Source organism: Oreochromis niloticus, linkage group LG19 (genome assembly GCF_001858045.2).
Source record: "Oreochromis niloticus isolate F11D_XX linkage group LG19, O_niloticus_UMD_NMBU, whole genome shotgun sequence".
Lineage (NCBI taxonomy): Eukaryota > Metazoa > Chordata > Actinopteri > Cichliformes > Cichlidae > Oreochromis > Oreochromis niloticus.
In genome coordinates, this window is record NC_031983.2 from 21,831,873 (window position 1) to 21,850,506 (window position 18,634).

The window sequence follows — 18,634 nt, forward strand, 5'->3', positions numbered from 1 at the left end:
TTCTCTAGACACCCGCTTGACTGTGGCGAAGCTAAACGCTTTGTACATCGGATCCACCTGACTGATGAACGCCCATTCCGCATGCCTTACAGAAGAGTGCCCCCTGCTCATTACCAACAACTAAGGCAGGTACTTACTGACATGGAGGAGAAAGGGATTATTCGCAAATCCATCAGCGAGTATGCATCCCCCCTCGTCATGGTCTGGAAGAAGGACGGTGGATTGCGGATTTGTACGGACTTCAGGTGGTTGAATGCGCGAACTCTTAAGGATGCGCACCCACTCCCTCACCAAGCGGATTGCCTTGCCGCGCTTGGGGGCAATGCCTTCTTCAGCACGATGGATTTAACTTCCGGGTTTTACAACATTCCAATGTGTGAGGAGGATAAGAAGTACACCGCTTTCACAATGCCCGTTGGCCTGTACGAATACAACCGGATGCCACAAGGGCTCTGCAATAGCCCGGCTTCATTTATGCGCATGATGCTGAACATCTTTGGTGACCTCAACTTCACCAGTCTGCTCTGCTACTTGGATGAGCTTCTGGTCTTTGCTCCCACTGAAGAGGAAGCCCTGTGCCGGCTCCGAGCTGTTTTTCAAAGGTTGAGAGAGAACAATCTCAAGCTGAGTCCAAAGAAGTGTCATCTGCTGCGGAAGTCAGTCAAGTTTCTTGGTCATGTCATCGACCAGACCGGAGTCGCTGTGGACCGTGCTAAGGTGGAAGTGATTTCCAGGATGCCAAAGGAGGCTCTGATGGAGAAGGATGGTTGCACTCCTTCTGTGAAAAGGATTAAGTCCTTTTTAGGAATGGTCTTTTTCTATCAATGTTTCATTCCTGGTTGCTCAGCGATTGCCAAGCCTCTGTTTGCTCTGACGGCTGGCCAGAAGAGGAAGGGACGGTCTAGTCAGGCTGGGAGGGGTGCTGGCATGTTCAGGAGGTTGACTGCTGCAGATTGGAGCCCTGCGTGCGACAAGGCCTTTCATAAACTGAAGGATGACCTCCTTAACTGTGCCGTGTTGGCTCATCCTGACTTTTCACGACCGTTCATTTTGTCTGTGGATGCTTCTCTGGATGGACTGGGAGCGGTTTTATCACAACTGCCTATCGACGGGGATAAGGCACGCCCTATTGCTTTCGCGAGCAAAGCGTTAAGCAGGTCGCAGCAGAGATACCCAGCCCATCGCCTGGAGTTCATGGCCCTGAAGTGGAGCATCTCTGAAAAGTTCAGCCACTGGTTGAAGGGGCACGAGTTCACAGTATGGACTGACAACAACCCGCTCGTTCATATATTGACCAAGCCCAAGCTGGACGCTTATGAACAAAGGTGGGTGGCCAAGCTGTCATCCTACAACTTTGATTTGAGGTACATCCCAGGTCGAAAGAATGTTGTAGCAGATGCACTCAGTCGTGACCCCTTCACCTATTCTATTGGTGGGCGCTTACTTCAGGAGCCCTATGAGCACTTGGTGCGGAATGCAGAAGGTGCGGCGGCTCATGAGGTGCAGGACGCTTTCAGGTTTGGTGTCCAAAATCTTCAGGTCGCCCAACAACCTGCTCCAGCTCTGACCTCGGAAGATTCCTACAGCTTGTCGGAAGTCAAGGCTACCTTGGTTCACCATGATTACTGGGAAACCGCTGCGGAGAATAGAGCTGTCTCCCTTCTCCACCTTGTTCAGCAGTTGCAACCAGTTGGCAATGATGTACTGCCATCACTTACCTTGCATGAGCTGGAGGACCACCAACTTCGAGATCCTGTCATCTCCGCTGTCCTGCCACTCATAGCCCGCAGGAGGCGCCCTTCCAGGCGTGAGAGACATGATATGGATTCCAGGGCACTGGCCTTATTGAAGCACTGGGAGAGGTTCAAGATTCGGGATGGCATTCTCTACAGGGAGGCGAGAGACCCTGTGAGCAAAACAAAGAGACTCCAGTTGGTGTTGCCAGTGAATTTACGGGCGCAGGCCTTGAAAGGTGTCCACGATTTGGCAGGGCACCAGGGTCAAGTTCGGACCCTCCAACTAGCAAGGCAACGTTTTTTCTGGCCCAATATGGAGAGGGATGTGAAGGAGCATGTTCAGTGCTGTGGAAGGTGCATACTCGCCAAGACTCCAGAGCCTGCAGCACGAGCCCCATTAGAGAGCATTAAGACCTCTGCTCCCATGGAGCTCATCTGCATTGACTTTTGGTCAGCAGAGGACAAAAAGAAGCGCTCTGTCGATGTGCTTGTGGCGACTGACCACTTCACGAAGATGGCCTTTGCTTTCCCGTGCAAGAATCAGACTGCCAAGCAGGTTGCCAGAAAGTTGTGGGACTTTGTTTTTTGTGTATATGGTTTCCCTGAGCGTATTCACTCAGACCAAGGTCCCAGCTTTGAAAGTGAATTATTTTCTGAGCTTCTGCAGATTTCGGGCGTTGCCAAGTCTCACACTACTGCTTATCACCCTATGGGCAATGGTGGCACGGAGCGGTTCAACCGCACACTTGGCAATATGCTGCGAGCTCTCCCTCTCAGAGCCAAACAGGAATGGCCGCAGCAGATTCAGACATTGACCTTTGCTTATAACGCAACTGTTCACGAGACTACTGGATATGCCCCATTCTACTTGATGTTCGGCCGTGTCCCACGACTACCGGTCGACGTTATGTTCAAGTCTGTTTTGCATGATCCCATTGTGGTGGACTTTGACAGCTACTCCAAGCTTCTTCTGTCATACTTGTCTGAGGCTGCCAAGATCGCCCGGGAGCACACCAGCAATGAGCAGGAGCATCAGGCTCGTCAGTACAATAAGAAAACCAAGGGTGTGTCTCTGAATGTTGGGGATCGCGTGCTGCTTGCCAATAAAGGCGAGCGGGGCAAGAAGAAGCTTGCAGACAAGTGGGAACCTCGGGTTTATACTGTTGTGGAGAGGCATCCCAGGACCCACATCTACAGGATCAGTGACTCTTCAGGCCAGAGTAAGGTTGTACACAGAAACCTTCTGTTGGACGTGAGTTTCCTTCCTGTTCAGGATTCATTGGGAAGTCAGTCTCTGGACGTTTTCTCCAGTGAGGGGGATCTCAGTGCTTGTGGGGATGTGGAGGACCCTGGCAGTCTAGAGACAGAGTCTACCGCAGCAAGGACTTCCTTGTGGGTCCTTTCGGATTTGAGCCATGGGGTGGATGTGGATTCTGTGGCAGGAGAGCATGCCTCACAGTCTACGGATCGTCAGCACGGTTCATGTGATGGTGCGGACGTGGACAATACCTTACCTGACTCTCAGACTTGCACGACTCACACTTCAGCAAGCCCTTCTGGTCAGGCCCAGCACTTTGCTCTTCCTACTCCGGTTGACTGTTCCGCTACCTCTGATGTGACACAGTCTGGCACAGTTTCTGCTCCAGGTGCCTGTCATGGGGACGCTGCTGTTCCGCAGACTGTTCCTGTTTCTGGCTCAGACATAAATCAGACCTCTGGTCGGCCGTATCCTGGGCAGCCGTCCGACTTGCCAAGACATGACCCTGACCGTGCCAATGTTCGAGGCAGCGTGGTTACCAGAGCAGGTCGGGTGGTAAAGTCAGTCAACAGGCTGATAGAAAACATGGTCCAGAAGCCTATTACATGGGGCCTGTTACCGCCACGGGAGGCTCGGCCTCTGCCATAGACTGTTTTTTGGTCATCCCATTGCGTATTATGAATGTGTATTTCCTTGAGGCATCATGACGCACTCACTGTGCGTGTTTAATGGGACCACGTTTGATGAGGTGTAGGCTGCACCTTTGTGTTCTGAAAGGGTTGGAGGCCTGATCAACCTATCCAACTTCTTTTAATCCGTCTTACGGATAGTTTTTTAACTGAACTATGGATAAGATCCTGGGGTTGCCTGGTCCGGAGGTGATGGTAGTTCAGCATCGTTGTGCCTCTTGGTATTGCAGTACCATTCAGATGTGTAGTGATTTTGGTGAAATTCAGGGGGGGTGAATGTAACATATGTGTTAAATACTTGTGAATTTCACCCAAAACCCCTTTTCTTTTGGATTAAATATGTCATTTTGCATCTCACTCTCCTACCTGTGTGATCTGAGTCTGTGTGCGTTCGTGTGTGTGTGCGCTGCGTAGTGACGTAGGCGCGTGCATGCGTGCCCCGGTCACAGCTCCTTTCAGCATGGCCGGAGGAGAGGTGCACTGGCAGACACATGACACACACGAAGATCACATCCTTATTTCTGTGTTGCAGATATACAGTAAAGAGCCAAAGACCCAGTACTGTCTCCTGCCTCTTACTCTTACGCCAGAACACAACGCAACGACAACAGGCGTAACACTTGAACGGGTTACACTGACAAACTGTTTGTCGTCTTGTGCAATCACATAATAGATGTTTCTCTACTCAGACTGAAAAAAAGCTTCTAATTTTTATATTTTTCTGTATGTTATCATTGTAGTTTCATGAAAACAAGGTGAATGAAAGCAATTAGTCTTGTAAAAGAATGAAACATGCTCCTTTTTTTGTGCTCTTTAAAGTTTTCTAACTTTAAATTAAATGGTTACACAAAGTAACACAGCTGCAAATGTTTGTATTTCTTTTCTCAGACTACAGTGTCGATCAAGAGTGCGGTGGAAAGTGATGCTTTGTGACAGAAGTTTCAATATATACATTACTAAACAAATGTAGAAGTGCATGAATCTCTATGAACTGTTATCCTATACTGTTTTAGTTTTTTACAGAAAAAACAAGTAATGCAAAAGGTCCTGAAATACTGAATACTCTAAATGGGACCTTAGTCACCTCTCATCCATAGCAGAAGCATCAAACAATAGAGGTGAATGTGTTTGATCATGTCTGCGTTGTAGTAGTTTTTGAAACACGAATAAATAGCTGTATGAATTTATATTGCTATGAAGAGTTGCAGGTGGGAGTGTCACTGCTCTGTGTGGAGCTCTGTCATCCTGTTATCTGTGGTGTCACCTTTCACATGAGTCAACGTTCAGTTGTGAGTATTTGTGGTCCTTGACATCCCCCTACAGTTCATGATCTGAGGTTTTTGTACGGGTGTTGAGTGTGGCTGTATCACTGTGCTCACTGACAGCACAGAAATACAAGCCTTGATCTCCTGGCACCAAATTCTTCACTATCAGTGTCCCACTCAGAGCGTCACGCTTGGTGGCTGAGAATTTTTCATCCCTGAAGTCTGGTTCAAAGTCAGGTTCAGTGCTTGGAGTAGTAAAGACCATTTGTTTCATTAGTTCTCCAGGTAGCTGTCTGTACCAGTACATTTGGAAATAGCCACCACCCATGGTATGACTGCAGTGTATAGTTGCATTATCATTCTGGTTTTTCCAGAGCATGGAGGTCTGGTTGACATCACTCCCGTCAGTTAAACCTGTTTGTATATGTACAAGTTGTCATGTAAATGTATTCATTTCTACTATGTTTTTTTAATGCTGAATCTCTTAAAACAAAATGACAAGCAATTAAAATAAATTATTGTAAAACATGAAATACATTTAGTTGAATTTGTATTATAAATAATTTATTTTGCATTTACCTGACACCCACATCAAATAGTTAAGAAATATGAGGAGGTATAGTTTGTTCATGATGAAGATGTCCACGTTCTGTTGGGCACCACCTGTTTCAGATAGTTGTGTGAAGAGTTGGAGGTGGCGCTAAATTGTCATCCTTAAATGTAGATGTTAGTAAGTCCCCCTGCTGGTCATCATTTTCATTAAAAATAACAGATGTAGCCTGAGAAAGACCAAACTGTGAAACTCTTGACACTTGGCTGCGTTTATGCTCTTATCCTTTGTTATCACTATAGCTTCATGAAAATAAGCTGAGTGGAAGTTCCTATTCTTTGTTTAAAAAAAAAAATACTTGGTTCCTGCTCCTCTGTTTTGTGCTTTTTATGTTTCTAAGACGTTTATTGCTGTAATTCCAACAGTTAAAGTAACACAGCTGTCGATGTTTGTATCTTTTCTCAGACCACGGTGTGAGTCGAGAGAAAAATGATGCTTCTGTGACAGACATCTAATAAAAACAATTTTCTCTTAAAGATGTGGAACAAGTGCATGAATCTGAGTGGACGACTATCCTATCCTGTTTTCATCATTCTTCACAGAAAAAAGCAAGTAATGGGAAATCTTTATCTGCACTTCGTAAACATTGTCATCAGGTTAATCTTGGCCTTTTTATGAAAACGGTGGTATCATGTTCTCAGGACATTTTGTGTTTGTACATTTAGTAAATCGGTCTATCCATAAGCAAATGAGAACATATCGTTTACAGGGTCAACAAGCTTTTGCTCTGTGTTGTCAGTCATTAGAATCTGATTTGAGTGGACGAGTAAAACATTTTTCTGTCTGCCTGGTGTTTTTAAACTCAAACCTTTCCTCTCATCTTCTGGTTCCACAGCCTCGTTTGTATCTTTCCAGTTACATTAAACCATGTTGGATGATGTCTTCATGCTTAGAGCTGTGGTTGCTTTGCAGGTATCTTTCAAGTTTAAAGAGTTCAGAGATGTGCAAGATTTCCCACACCAATAATGAACTGTAAGGCTGAACCAGAGGAAAATCAAATTCAAGGAACCATTGTTTGCTGTTCCAAAGCCTCGATCGATATTAGCTATAGATTTGAATGTAACTAGGTTACATTCTAGTTACTAAATATACTAATATTTATTATCCTTGGTGTGGCGGTTGTTTGTTACTTTGTCACCTCATCTTTGTACAGCATAGAGGTTTGTGTGACTTCATTAGTATCATTCTATTTATTATCTTCACTAAAACACATGCATGTAGTATGTATTCATGAGATTAATAATGAAATATCTCATTAGAAGATGTGAAAATCTAACCACATTCATACTAAAATACTAAACGCTCTAAATGAGATGTTAGTCCAAGTCACCTTTCATCCATAGCAGAAGTATCAAACAGCTGAACTGACCATGTCTCATAATGTACATGTTGTAATAGTTATAGACACATGAACAATTAATTTATATGCTGTAAAGAGTTGCAGGTGGGAGTGTTACTGCTCTGTGTGTAGCTCTATCATCCTGTTATCTGTGGTGTCACCATTCACATGTTGAATCAACTTTCAGTTGTGAGTATTTGTGGTCCTTGACATCCCCCTACAGTTCATGATCTGAGGTTTTTGTACGGGTGTTGAGTGTGGCTGTATCACTGTGCATACTAACAGCACAGAAATACAAGCCTTGATCTCCTGGCACCAAATTCTTCACTATCAGTGTCCCACTGTCAGCGTCAGGCTTGGTGGTTGAGAATTTTTCATCCCTGAAGTCTGGTTCAAAGTCAGGTTTGGAGCTTGCAGTAGTTAACACCATTTGTTTCATTAGTTCTCCAGGCAGCTGTCTGTACCAGTACATCTGGTAATAGCTACTGCCATAGGTATGACTGCATTCTATAGATACATTATCACCCTGGTTTTTCCACAGCATGGAGGTCTGCCTGACTTCCCCCCCATCAGTTAGACCTGTGTGTAATGATAGAAGCGATCATGATCAGTTGTTCATTTCTACTAAGCATTAATTATTTTTTGTTATCCTAAATCTCTTAAAACAAAATGACAGGCAATTAAAATAAATTGATTCAAAACATAAAATGGTTTAAGTTGAATTTGTATTATAAAGTTTATTGGGAATTACCTGATACCCACAGCAATAAGAATGAAAATATGAGGAGACGTCGTTTGCTCATGATGAAGATGTCCACGTTCTGTTTGGCATGACCTGTTTGAGACAGTTGTATGAAGAGTTGGAGGTGGGAGTGTTGCGCAATGAAACTGTCACTCCAGATGTAGATGCAAGTATATGTGACGCTGCTGGTCCGCCCACAGGTCATCATTTCCATTAACAACAACATATGATGACTGAGGAAGATGGATTTTAGAACATGTTGTATTTTTTTGATTGTTTTTTGAAATTTTCTCTGCCTGCCTGAAATTCTTGACAAGGAAACTGGTCCAGCTTGATTATAGGAATTGCATGTCAGTATTTTATCAGTGAACATAATTAATTTGTTGCTGCTTTCACCAATTAAAGGAAATCTTAAGGATTTAATTGAGCCTCAAATGTGACTTCAAAGGGGATCAAACTTGATCGGTTAGTCAGTCATTTTTTTCAATGTCTAGATTTGGTTGCAGACTGGCTGCAGGTGTTCAGATATGAATCTGTCAGAGACATTAGGTTTTTGTATTGACTTCAGTGGAATCTGTAGTACTGTGCTGACTAGCAGCACAGAAATACACAGCACTGTCAGTCACTGACACATTAGAAATGGTCAGGTTTGAATATTTTCTGGCATTTCCATCAAAGCTGATTTTCCCTTTCACATCAACCTCAATGTTTGGATATTCCAGATTTAGGTATCCCAGAAGTTGTAGGACTCCTTTTTCATCTTGCTTGTACCAGAGAATGACCTGATAACCTGGTATGCTGTGTGAACATTTGATTTCACTTTGAACAGATTCACCAATTCTCTTAATAATGGATGGAGGTGTTTGGTTGGCACTTTTTGTGTCAGATGCACCTGTGGAAAAGCAAAATGACATTAAATACAGAAATCTTTAACAATACATTATATTTTTTATCATTAGTATTGTTGTTTTCCCTACCCGTCATTTCTGGCAAGTGAAGAAAACAAAATATAGAGACCACAGCAATCATGTCAAACAATTTAAGCTAACTGTCCTTTCACGTATTGTCAGTTCAACAGCTGTGGATGAGAATAAATCGCTGGTAACAGATAACCTGAGGAGGTGTCTGCAGTTGTTTGTGTCATTGCACGTCATAGCTGAGCAGCAGAATCTTCATAAGACAGTCTGTGAACGTGATGATTTCATTTATTGAACTCTGTCTCCACCTAGTGGAGTAAATGGAGTGAAGGCTATGTGGAGTTGGATGCTGTGGCTCAGACTTTATACAGGAACAGGCTCACAGTGTGGCTGATTATTAATTTAGCTAAATCGATTCCTTTTATTTAGTCTCAGTTAGCTGGATCTAAAACAGTAAACATGACTGGAAGTGAGCACTTTAATTAATACACGGTAAAACATTTACAGTAATTCTGAGTACTTTTTATTTTCTCTATCATACATTTCAGTCACAAATATCATGTGCTGCCAAGAATATTTTTGATCATCTCTATAAAGTCTGAATATAAAACATAACTGTCACAGATAAAAAGCTGCAGGTGCATGTATTGTGTGGTGGGTACCACAGTAGAGGAGATTAGTAGGTAAGACTTTGCACTGACAGTGTACTGGGTTTTTTGTTCAGCTACTGGGTGCATCTGTATCACTGTGTTTGCTCACAGCACAGAAATACAAGCCTTTGTCTTTAGGCACCAGATCCTTCACTGTGAACGTCCCAGTGTAAGCATCAGGTTTGGTGGCTGCAAATTTCTCCCTGCTGAAATTTCCAAAATCATGATCAGGTTTTGCTGTACTTGTGAACACAACGAGTTTCATAGTTTCTCCAGGCAGCTGTCTGTACCAATACATCTGAGAATAAGTATAATCCTTTGTGTGGCTGCAGTTTATTGTTGCATCCTCGCCCTGTTTTTTCCAAATCATGGATGTCTGGTTGACATCACTCCCATCACCTGTGAGTTTAACAGAAGATGTTACCGCACGCAACCTTTTATATGTAGCGCAATTTTTCATTGAAACAATCTGAATAACTCTCAGTGATAGCTAAAACATGAAAATATTGCTAAACCTGTAAATTACCTGAAGTCCACTTTAAAATGAAGCATAATCCGAGGACGAGCCATTTAATAAAAACAATTTCCATGTTCTACCTTAGAGAAGGTGTCAGCATGTGAAGAACTGCAGGTGAGACTGTCACTACAGTGTGTGATGTGATCCCATGAGCTGCTCTACATATATCTACACTTTCAGTCTAACTGCCGATGGGAACCACGTGGCACTCGGTGGCCCCCTACAGTCCATCAGTGCCATCAGTTTTAGTTGTGATTTCAAACTTTAAGACTGATAAGAGGTTTGTCAGCTTGTCAGTACTGAATAAGAGGTGATAGGTGTCTCTGTATTCAGATTGCAACTCAACTTGTTATCATCGTAATTTTTGAACATACAAATTCTGGTTCCACTCCCTGTGTGGTGTCCTCCAACATGTTGGACTTAACGCTCAGAGCTTTTCAGACATCTTTTAAATTTAGAGTTCAGAGATGTCTGAGATTTTCCCCACTGATTGGGAACTTTAAAGCTTTAGTAGAGGAAAGTAAAACTTGAAGAACCTTTTTTTGTCAGATGGCGTACATCAATTGATACTCACAGGTCTGTCACAGGTCATGTAAGGTAAATAATGAAATAGCTCATTAGAAAATGTAACCACCTTCTCCTAGAATACTAAAGACTCTAAATGTCACCAAGTCACCTTTCTTTCAAAATAGCGGTATCAAACAGCTAAAGTGACCATGCCTCATAATGTTCATGTTGTTTTTGACACATGAATAAATGAAACTATGAATTTATGTTGACATACAGAGTTGCAGGTGGGAGTGTCACTGCTCTGTGTGGAGCTCTGTCATCCTGTTATCTGTGGTGTCACTATTCACATGATGGATCAACTTTCAGTTGTGAGTATTTGTGGTCCTTGACATCCCCCTACAGTTCATGATCTGAGGTTTTTGTACGGGTGTTGAGTGTGGCTGTATCACTGTGCATACTAACAGCACAGAAATACAAGCCTTGATCTCCTGGCACCAAATTCTTCACTATCAGTGTCCCACTCAGAGCGTCACGCTTGGTGGCTGAGAATTTGTCATCCCTGAAGTCTGGTTCAAAGTCAGGTTCAGTGCTTGGAGTAGTAAAGACCATTTGTTTCATTAGTTCTCCAGGCAGCTGTCTGTACCAGTACATTTGGAAATAGCCACCACCCTTGGTATGACTGCAGTGTATAGTTGCATTATCATTCTGGTTTTTCCAGAGCATGGAGGTCTGGTCGACATCACTCCTGTCAGTTAAACCTGTTTGTACATGTACAAGTTGTCATGTAAATGTATTCATTTCTACTATGTCTTTTTAATCCTGAATCTCTTAAAACAAAATGACAAGCAATTAAAATAAATTATTGTAAAACATGAAATACATTTAGTTGAATTTGTATTATAAATAATTTATTTGGCATTTACCTGACACCCACATCAAATAGTTAAGAAATATGAGGAGGTATAGTTTGTTCATGATGAAGATGTCCACGTTCTGTTGGGCACCACCTGTTTCAGATAGTTGTGTGAAGAGTTGGAGGTGGCGCTAAATTGTCATCCTTAAATGTAGATGTTAGTAAGTCCCCCTGCTGGTCATCATTTTCATTAAAAATAACAGATGTAGCCTGAGAAAGACCAAACTGTGAAACTCTTGACACTTTGCTGCGTTTATGCTCTTATCCTTTGTTATCACTATAGCTTCATGAAAATAAGCTGAGTGGAAGTTCCTATTCTTTGTTTAAAAAAAAAATACTTGGTTCCTGCTCCTCTGTTTTGTGCTTTTTATGTTTCTAAGACGTTTATTGCTGTAATTCCAACAGTTACATAAAGTAACACAGCTGTCGATGTTTGTGTCTTTTCTCAGACCACGGTGTGATTCGAGAGAAAAATGATGCTTCTGTGACAGACATCTAATAAAAACAATTTTCTCTTAAAGATGTGGAACAAGTGCATGAATCTGAGTGGACGACTATCCTATCCTGTTTTCATCATTCTTCACAGAAAAAAGCAAGTAATGGGAAATCTTTATCTGCACTTTGTAAACATTGTCATCAGGTTAATCTTGGCCTTTTTATGAAAACGGTGGTATCATGTTCTCAGGACATTTTGTGTTTGTACATTTAGTAAATCGGTCTATCCATAGGCAAATGAGAACATATCGTTTACAGGGTCAACAAGCTTTTGCTCTGTGTTGTCAGTCATTAGAGTCTGATTTGAATGGATGAGTAAAACATTTTTCTGTCTGCCTGGTGTTTTTAAACTCAAACCTTTCCTCTCATCTTCTGGTTCCACAGCCTCTTTTGTATCTTTCCAGTTACATTAAACCATGTTGGATGATGTCTTCATGCTTAGAGCTGTGGTTGCTTTGCAGGTATCTTTCAAGTTTACAGAGTTCAGAGATGAGCAAGATTTCCCACACCAATAATGAACTGTAAGGCTGAACCAGAGGAAAATCAAATTCAAGGAACCATTGTTTGCTGTTCCAAAGCCACGATCGATATTAGCTATAGATTTGAATGTAACTAGGTTACATTCTAGTTACTAAATATACTAATATTTATTATCCTTAGTGTGGCGGTTGTTTGTTACTTTGTCACCTCATCTTTGTACAGCATAGAGGTTTGTGTGACTTCATTAGTATCATTCTATTTATTATCTTCACTAAAACACATGCATGTAGTATGTATTCATGAGATTAATAATGAAATATCTCATTAGAAGATGTGAAAATCTAACCACATTCATACTAAAATACTAAACGCTCTAAATGAGATCTTAGTCCAAGTCACCTTTCATCCATAGCAGAAGTATCAAACAGCTGAACTGACCATGTCTCATAATGTACATGTTGTAATAGTTATAGACACATGAACAATTAATTTATATGCTGTAAAGAGTTGCAGGTGGGAGTGTTACTGCTCTGTGTGTAGCTCTATCATCCTGTTATCTGTGGTGTCACCATTCACATGATGAATCAACGTTTAGTTGTAAGTATTTGTGATCCTTGACATCCCCCTACAGTTCATGATGTGAGGTTTTTGTACGGGTGTTGAGTGTGGCTGTATCACTGTGCATACTAACAGCACAGAAATACAAGCCTTGATCTCCTGGCACCAAATTCTTCACTATCAGTGTCCCACTCAGAGCATCAGGCTTCATTACTGAGAATTTTTCATCCCTGAAGTCTGGTTCAAAGTCAGGTTTGGAGCTTGCAGTAGTTAACACCATTTGTTTCATTAGTTCTCCAGGCAGCTGTCTGTACCAGTACATCTGGTAATAGCTACTGCCATAGGTATGACTGCATTCTATAGATACATTATCACCCTGGTTTTTCCACAGCATGGCGGTCTGCTTGACTTCCCCCCCATCAGTTAGACCTGTGTGTAACGATAGAAGCGATCATGATCAGTTGTTCATTTCTACTAAGCATTAAATATTTTTTGTTATCCTAAATCTCTTAAAACAAAATGACAGGCAATTAAAATAAATTGATTCAAAACATGAAATGGTTTAAGTTGAATTTGTATTATAAAGCTTATTGGGAATTACCTGATACCCACAGCAATAAGAATGAAAATATGAGGAGACGTCGTTTGCTCATGATGAAGATGTCCACGTTCTGTTTGGCATGACCAGTTTGAGACAGTTGTATGAAGAGTTGGAGGTGGGAGTGTTGCGCAATGAAATTGTCACTCCAGATGTAGATGCAAGTATATGTGACGCTGCTGGTCCGCCCACAGGTCATCATTTCCATTAACAACAACATATGATGACTGAGGAAGATGGATTTTAGAACATGGTGTATTTTTTGGATTGTTTTTTGAAATTTTCTCTGCCTGCCTGAAATTCTTGACAAGGAAACTGGTCCAGCTTGATTATAGGAATTGCATGTCAGTATTTTATCAGTGAACATAATTAATTTGTTGCTGCTTTCACCACTTAAAGGAAATCTTAAGGATTAAATTGAGCCTCAAATGTGACTTCAAAAGGGATCAAACTTGATCGGTTAGTCAGTCATTTTTTTCAATGTCTAGATTTGGTTGCAGACTGGCAGCAGGTGTTCAGATATGAATCTGTCAGAGACATTAGGAGAGGTTTTTGTATTGACTTCAGTGGAATCTGTAGTACCGTGCTGACTAGCAGCACAGAAATACACAGCACTGTCAGTCACTGACACATTAGAAATGGTCAGGTTTGAATATTTTTTGCCATCTCCATCAAAGCTGATTTTCCCTTTCACATCAACCTCAATGTTTGGATATTCCAGATTTAGGTATCCCAGAAGTTGTAGGACTCCTTTTTCATCTTGCTTGTACCAGAGAATGACCTGATAACTTGGTATGCTGTGTGAACATTTGATTTCACTTTGAACAGATTCACCAATTCTCTTAATGATGGATGGAGGTGTTTGGTCGGCACTTTTTGTGTCAGATGCACCTGTGGAAAAGCAAAATGACATTAAATACAGAAATCTTTAACAATACATTATATTTTTTATCATTAGTATTGTTGTTTTCCCTACCCGTCATTTCTGGCAAGTGAAGAAAACAAAATATAGAGACCACAGCAATCATGTCAAACAATTTAAGCTAACTGTCCTTTCACGTATTGTCAGTTCAACAGCTGTGGATGAGAATAAATCGCTGGTAACAGATAACCTGAGGAGGTGTCTGCAGTTGTTTGTGTCATTGCACGTTATAGCTGAGCAGCAGAATCTTCATAAGACAGTCTGTGAACGTGATGATTTCATTTATTGAACTCTGTCTCCACCTAGTGGAGCAAATGGAGTGTAGGCTATGTGGAGTTGGATGCTGTGGCTCAGACTTTAACAGGCTCACAGTGTGGCTGATTATTAATTTAGCTAAATCGATTCCTTTTATTTAGTTTCAGTTATCTGGATCTAAAACAGTAAACATGACTGGAAGTGAGCACTTTAATTATTACACGGTAAAACATTTACAGTAATTCTGAGTACTTTTTATTTTCTCTATCATACATTTCAGTCACAAATATCATGTGCTGCCAAGAATATTTTTGATCATCTCTATAAAGTGAGAATATAAAACATAACTGTCACAGATAAAAAGCTGCAGGTGCATGTATTGTGTGGTGGGTACCACAGTAGAGGAGATTAGTAGGTAAGACTTTGCAGACAGTGTACTGGGGTTTTTGTTCAGCTACTGGGTGCATCTGTATCACTGTGTTTGCTCACAGCACAGAAATACAAGCCTTTGTCTTTAGGCTCCAGATCCTTCACTGTGAACGTCCCAGTGTAAGCGTCAGGTTTGGTGGCTGCGAATTTCTCCCTGGTGAAATTTCCAAAATCATGATCAGGTTTTGCTGTACTTGTGAACACAACGAGTTTCATAGTTTCTCCAGGCAGCTGTCTGTACCAATACATCTGAGAATAAGTATAATCCTTTGTGTGGCTGCAGTTTATTGTTGCATCCTCGCCCTGTTTTTTCCAAATCATGGATGTCTGGGTGACATCACTCCCATCACCTGTGAGTTTAACAGAAGATGTTACCGCACGCAACCTTTTATATGTAGCGCAATTTTTCATTGAAACAATGAAAAATGTTCTACCTTAGAGAAAGTGTCAGCATGTGAAGAACTGCAAGTGAGACTGTCACTACAGTGTGTGATGTGATCCCATGAGCTGCTCTACATATATCTACACTTTCAGTCTAACTGCCGATGGGAACCACGTGGCACTCGGTGGCCCCCTACAGTCCATCAGTGCCATCAGTTTTACTTGTGATTTCAAACTTTAAGACTGATAAGAGGTTTGTCAGCTTGTCAGTACTGAATAAGAGGTGATAAGTGTCTCTGTATTCAGATTGCAACTCAACTTGTTATCATCGTAATTTTTGAACATACAAATTCTGGTTCCACTTCCTGTGTGGTGTCCTCCAACATGTTGGACTTAACGCTCAGAGCTTTTCAGACATCTTTTAAATTTAGAGTTCAGAGATGTCTGAGATTTTCCCCACTGATTGGGAACTTTAAAGCTTTAGTAGAGGAAAGTAAAACTTGAAGAACCTTTTTTTGTCAGATGGCATACATCGATTGATACTCACAGGTCTGTCACAGGTCATGTAAGGTAAATAATGAAATAGCTCATTAGAAAATGTAACCACTTTCTCCTAGAATACTAAAGACTCTAAATGTCACCAAGTCACCTTTCTTTCAAAATAGAGGTATCAAACAGCTAAAGTGACCATGCCTCATAATGTTCATGTTGTTTTTGACACATGAATAAATGAAACTATGAATTTATGTTGACATACAGAGTTGCAGGTGGGAGTGTCACTGCTCTGTGTGGAGCTCTGTCATCCTGTTATCTGTGGTGTCACTATTCACATGATGAATCAACTTTCAGTTGTGAGTATTTGTGATCCTTGACATCCCCCTACAGTTCATGATGTGAGGTTTTTGTACGGGTGTTGAGTGTGGCTGTATCACTGTGCATACTAACAGCACAGAAATACAAGCCTTGATCTCCTGGCACCAAATTCTTCACTATCAGTGTCCCATTGTCAGCGTCACGCTTGGTGGCTGAGAATTTTTCATCCCTGAAGTCTGGTTCAAAGTCAGGTTTGGAGTTTGCAGTAGTAAACACCATTTGTTTCATTAGTTCTCCAGGCAGCTGTCTGTACCAGTACATCTGGTAATAGCTACTGCCATAGGTATGACTGCATTCTATAGATACATTATCACCCTGGTTTTTCCACAGCATGGCGGTCTGCCTGACTTCCCCCCCATCAGTTAGACCTGTGTGTAATGATAGAAGCGATCATGATCAGTTGTTCATTTCTACTAAGCATTAAATATTTTTTGTTATCCTAAATCTCTTAAAACAAAATGACAGGCAATTAAAATAAATTGATTCAAAACATGAAATGGTTTAAGCTGAATTTGTATTATAAAGTTTATTGGGAATTACCTGATACCCACAGCAATAAGAATGAAAATATGAGGAGACGTCGTTTGCTCATGATGAAGATGTCCACGTTCTGTTTGGCATGACCTGTTTGAGACAGTTGTATGAAGAGTTGGAGGTGGGAGTGTTGCGCAATGAAATTGTCACTCCAGATGTAGATGCAAGTATATGTGACGCTGCTGGTCCGCCCACAGGTCATCATTTCCATTAACAACAACATTTGATGACTGAGGAAGATGGATTTTAGAACATGGTGTATTTTTTGATTGTTTTTTGAAATTTTCTCTGCCTGCGTGAAATTCTTTACAAGGAAACTGGTCCAGCTTGATTATAGGAATTGCATGTCAGTATTTTATCAGTGAATATAATTAATTTGTTGCTGCTTTCACCAATTAAAGGAAATCTTAAGGATTAAATTGAGCCTCAAATGTGACTTCAAAGGGGATCAAACTTGTTCAATTAGTCAGTCATTTTTTTTTCAATGTCTAGATTTAGTTGCAGACTGGCTGCAGGTGTTCAGATATGAATCTGTCAGAGACATTAGGAGAGGTTTTTGTATTGACTTCAGTGGAATCTGTAGTACTGTGCTGACTAGCAGCACAGAAATACACAGCACTGTCAGTCACTGAAACATTAGAAATGGCCAGGTTTGAATATTTTTTGCCATCTCCATCAAAGTTGATTTTCCCTCTCACATCATCCTCAATGTTTGGATATTCCAGATTTAGGTATCCCAGAAGTTGTAGGACTCCTTTTTCATCTTGCTTGTACCAAAGAATGACCTGATAACTTGGTATGCTGTGTGAACATTTGATTTCACTTTGAACAGATTCACCAATTCTCTTAATGATGGATGGAGGTGTTTGGTTGGCACTTTTTGTGTCAGATGCACCTGTGGAAAAGCAAAATGACATTAAATACAGAAATCTTTAACAATACATTATATTTTTTATCATTAGTATTGTTGTTTTCCCTACCCGTCATTTCTGGCAAGTGAAGAAAACAAAATATAGAGACCACAGCAATCATGTCAAACAATTTAAGCTAACTGTCCTTTCACGTATTGTCAGTTCAACAGCTGTGGATGAGAATAAATCGCTGGTAACAGATAACCTGAGGAGGTGTCTGCAGTTGTTTGTGTCATTGCACGTCATAGCTTAGCAGCAGAATCTTCATAAGACAGTCTGTGAACGTGATGATTTCATTTATTGAACTCTGTCTCCACCTAGTGGAGTAAATGGAGTGTAGGCTATGTGGAGTTGGATGCTGTGGCTCAGACTTTAACAGGCTCACAGTGTGGCTGATTATTAATTTAGCTAAATTGATTCCTTTTATTTAGTCTCAGTTAGCTGGATCTAAAACAGTAAACATGACTGGAAGTGAGCACTTTAATTATTACACGGTAAAACATTTACAGTAATTCTGAGTACTTTTTATTTTCTCTATCATACATTTCAGTCACAAATATCATGTGCTGCCAAGAATATTTTTGATCATCTCTATAAAGTGAGAATATAAAACATAACTGTCACAGATAAAAAGCTGCAGATGCATGTATTGTGTGGTGGGTACCACAGTAGAGGAGATTAGTAGGTAAAACTTTGCAGACAGTGTACTGGGGTTTTTGTTCAGCTACTGGGTGCATCTGTATCACTGTGTTTGCTCACAGCACAGAAATACAAGCCTTTGTCTTTAGGCACCAGATTCTTTATTGTGAACGTCCCAGTGTTAAAGTCAGGCTTGGTGGCTGCGAATTTCTCCCTGCTGAAATTTCCAAAATCATGATCAGGTTTTGCTGTACTTGTGAACACAACGAGCTTCATAGTTTCTCCAGGCAGCTGTCTGTACCAATACATCTGAGAATAGTCTACACTCTTGGTATGTCTGCAGTTTATTGTTCCGTCTTCACCCTGTTTTTTCCAGATCGTGGAGTTTTGGGTGACATCACTCCCATCACCTG

The 18,634-nt window shown here is 41.2% G+C and overlaps 3 protein-coding genes and 1 gene segment (V, D, J or C); 1 reads left to right on the forward strand and 3 right to left on the reverse strand.

Annotated features, from left to right (window-relative positions):
- The window catches only part of ccdc177 (coiled-coil domain containing 177), a 198,558-nt gene that overhangs the window by 94,431 nt on the left and 85,493 nt on the right, over positions 1 to 18,634 (forward strand). The window contains exon 1 of one of the 4 annotated variants that reach the window (XM_019348677.2): positions 11,724 to 11,742. The exons of the other annotated variants lie outside the window; for them this stretch is intronic. The gene's annotated coding sequence lies outside the window, so the exon portion shown is untranslated. Of the gene's footprint in view, positions 1 to 11,723; positions 11,743 to 18,634 lie in introns of those variants that run through there. 4 annotated transcript variants of the gene reach the window in all.
- LOC112843073 (uncharacterized) lies at positions 7,109 to 8,030 on the reverse strand. The gene is made up of 2 exons (XM_025900825.1): positions 7,649 to 8,030; positions 7,109 to 7,476 (listed from the first exon to the last, which is right to left on the reverse strand). The coding sequence occupies exons 1-2, from the start codon at positions 8,010 to 8,012 to the stop codon at positions 7,115 to 7,117; spliced, it is 726 nt and encodes a 241-aa protein (XP_025756610.1). The 5' UTR covers positions 8,013 to 8,030; the 3' UTR covers positions 7,109 to 7,114.
- Positions 12,741 to 13,733, reverse strand: LOC112843072 (uncharacterized). Its single transcript, XM_025900824.1, has 2 exons — positions 13,281 to 13,733; positions 12,741 to 13,108 (listed from the first exon to the last, which is right to left on the reverse strand). The coding sequence occupies exons 1-2, from the start codon at positions 13,642 to 13,644 to the stop codon at positions 12,747 to 12,749; spliced, it is 726 nt and encodes a 241-aa protein (XP_025756609.1). The 5' UTR covers positions 13,645 to 13,733; the 3' UTR covers positions 12,741 to 12,746.
- LOC109195929 (T cell receptor beta variable 18-like) lies at positions 16,073 to 16,962 on the reverse strand. The segment is given in 2 exon segments: positions 16,073 to 16,505; positions 16,678 to 16,962. Coding segments are annotated over 2 exon segments (579 nt in total).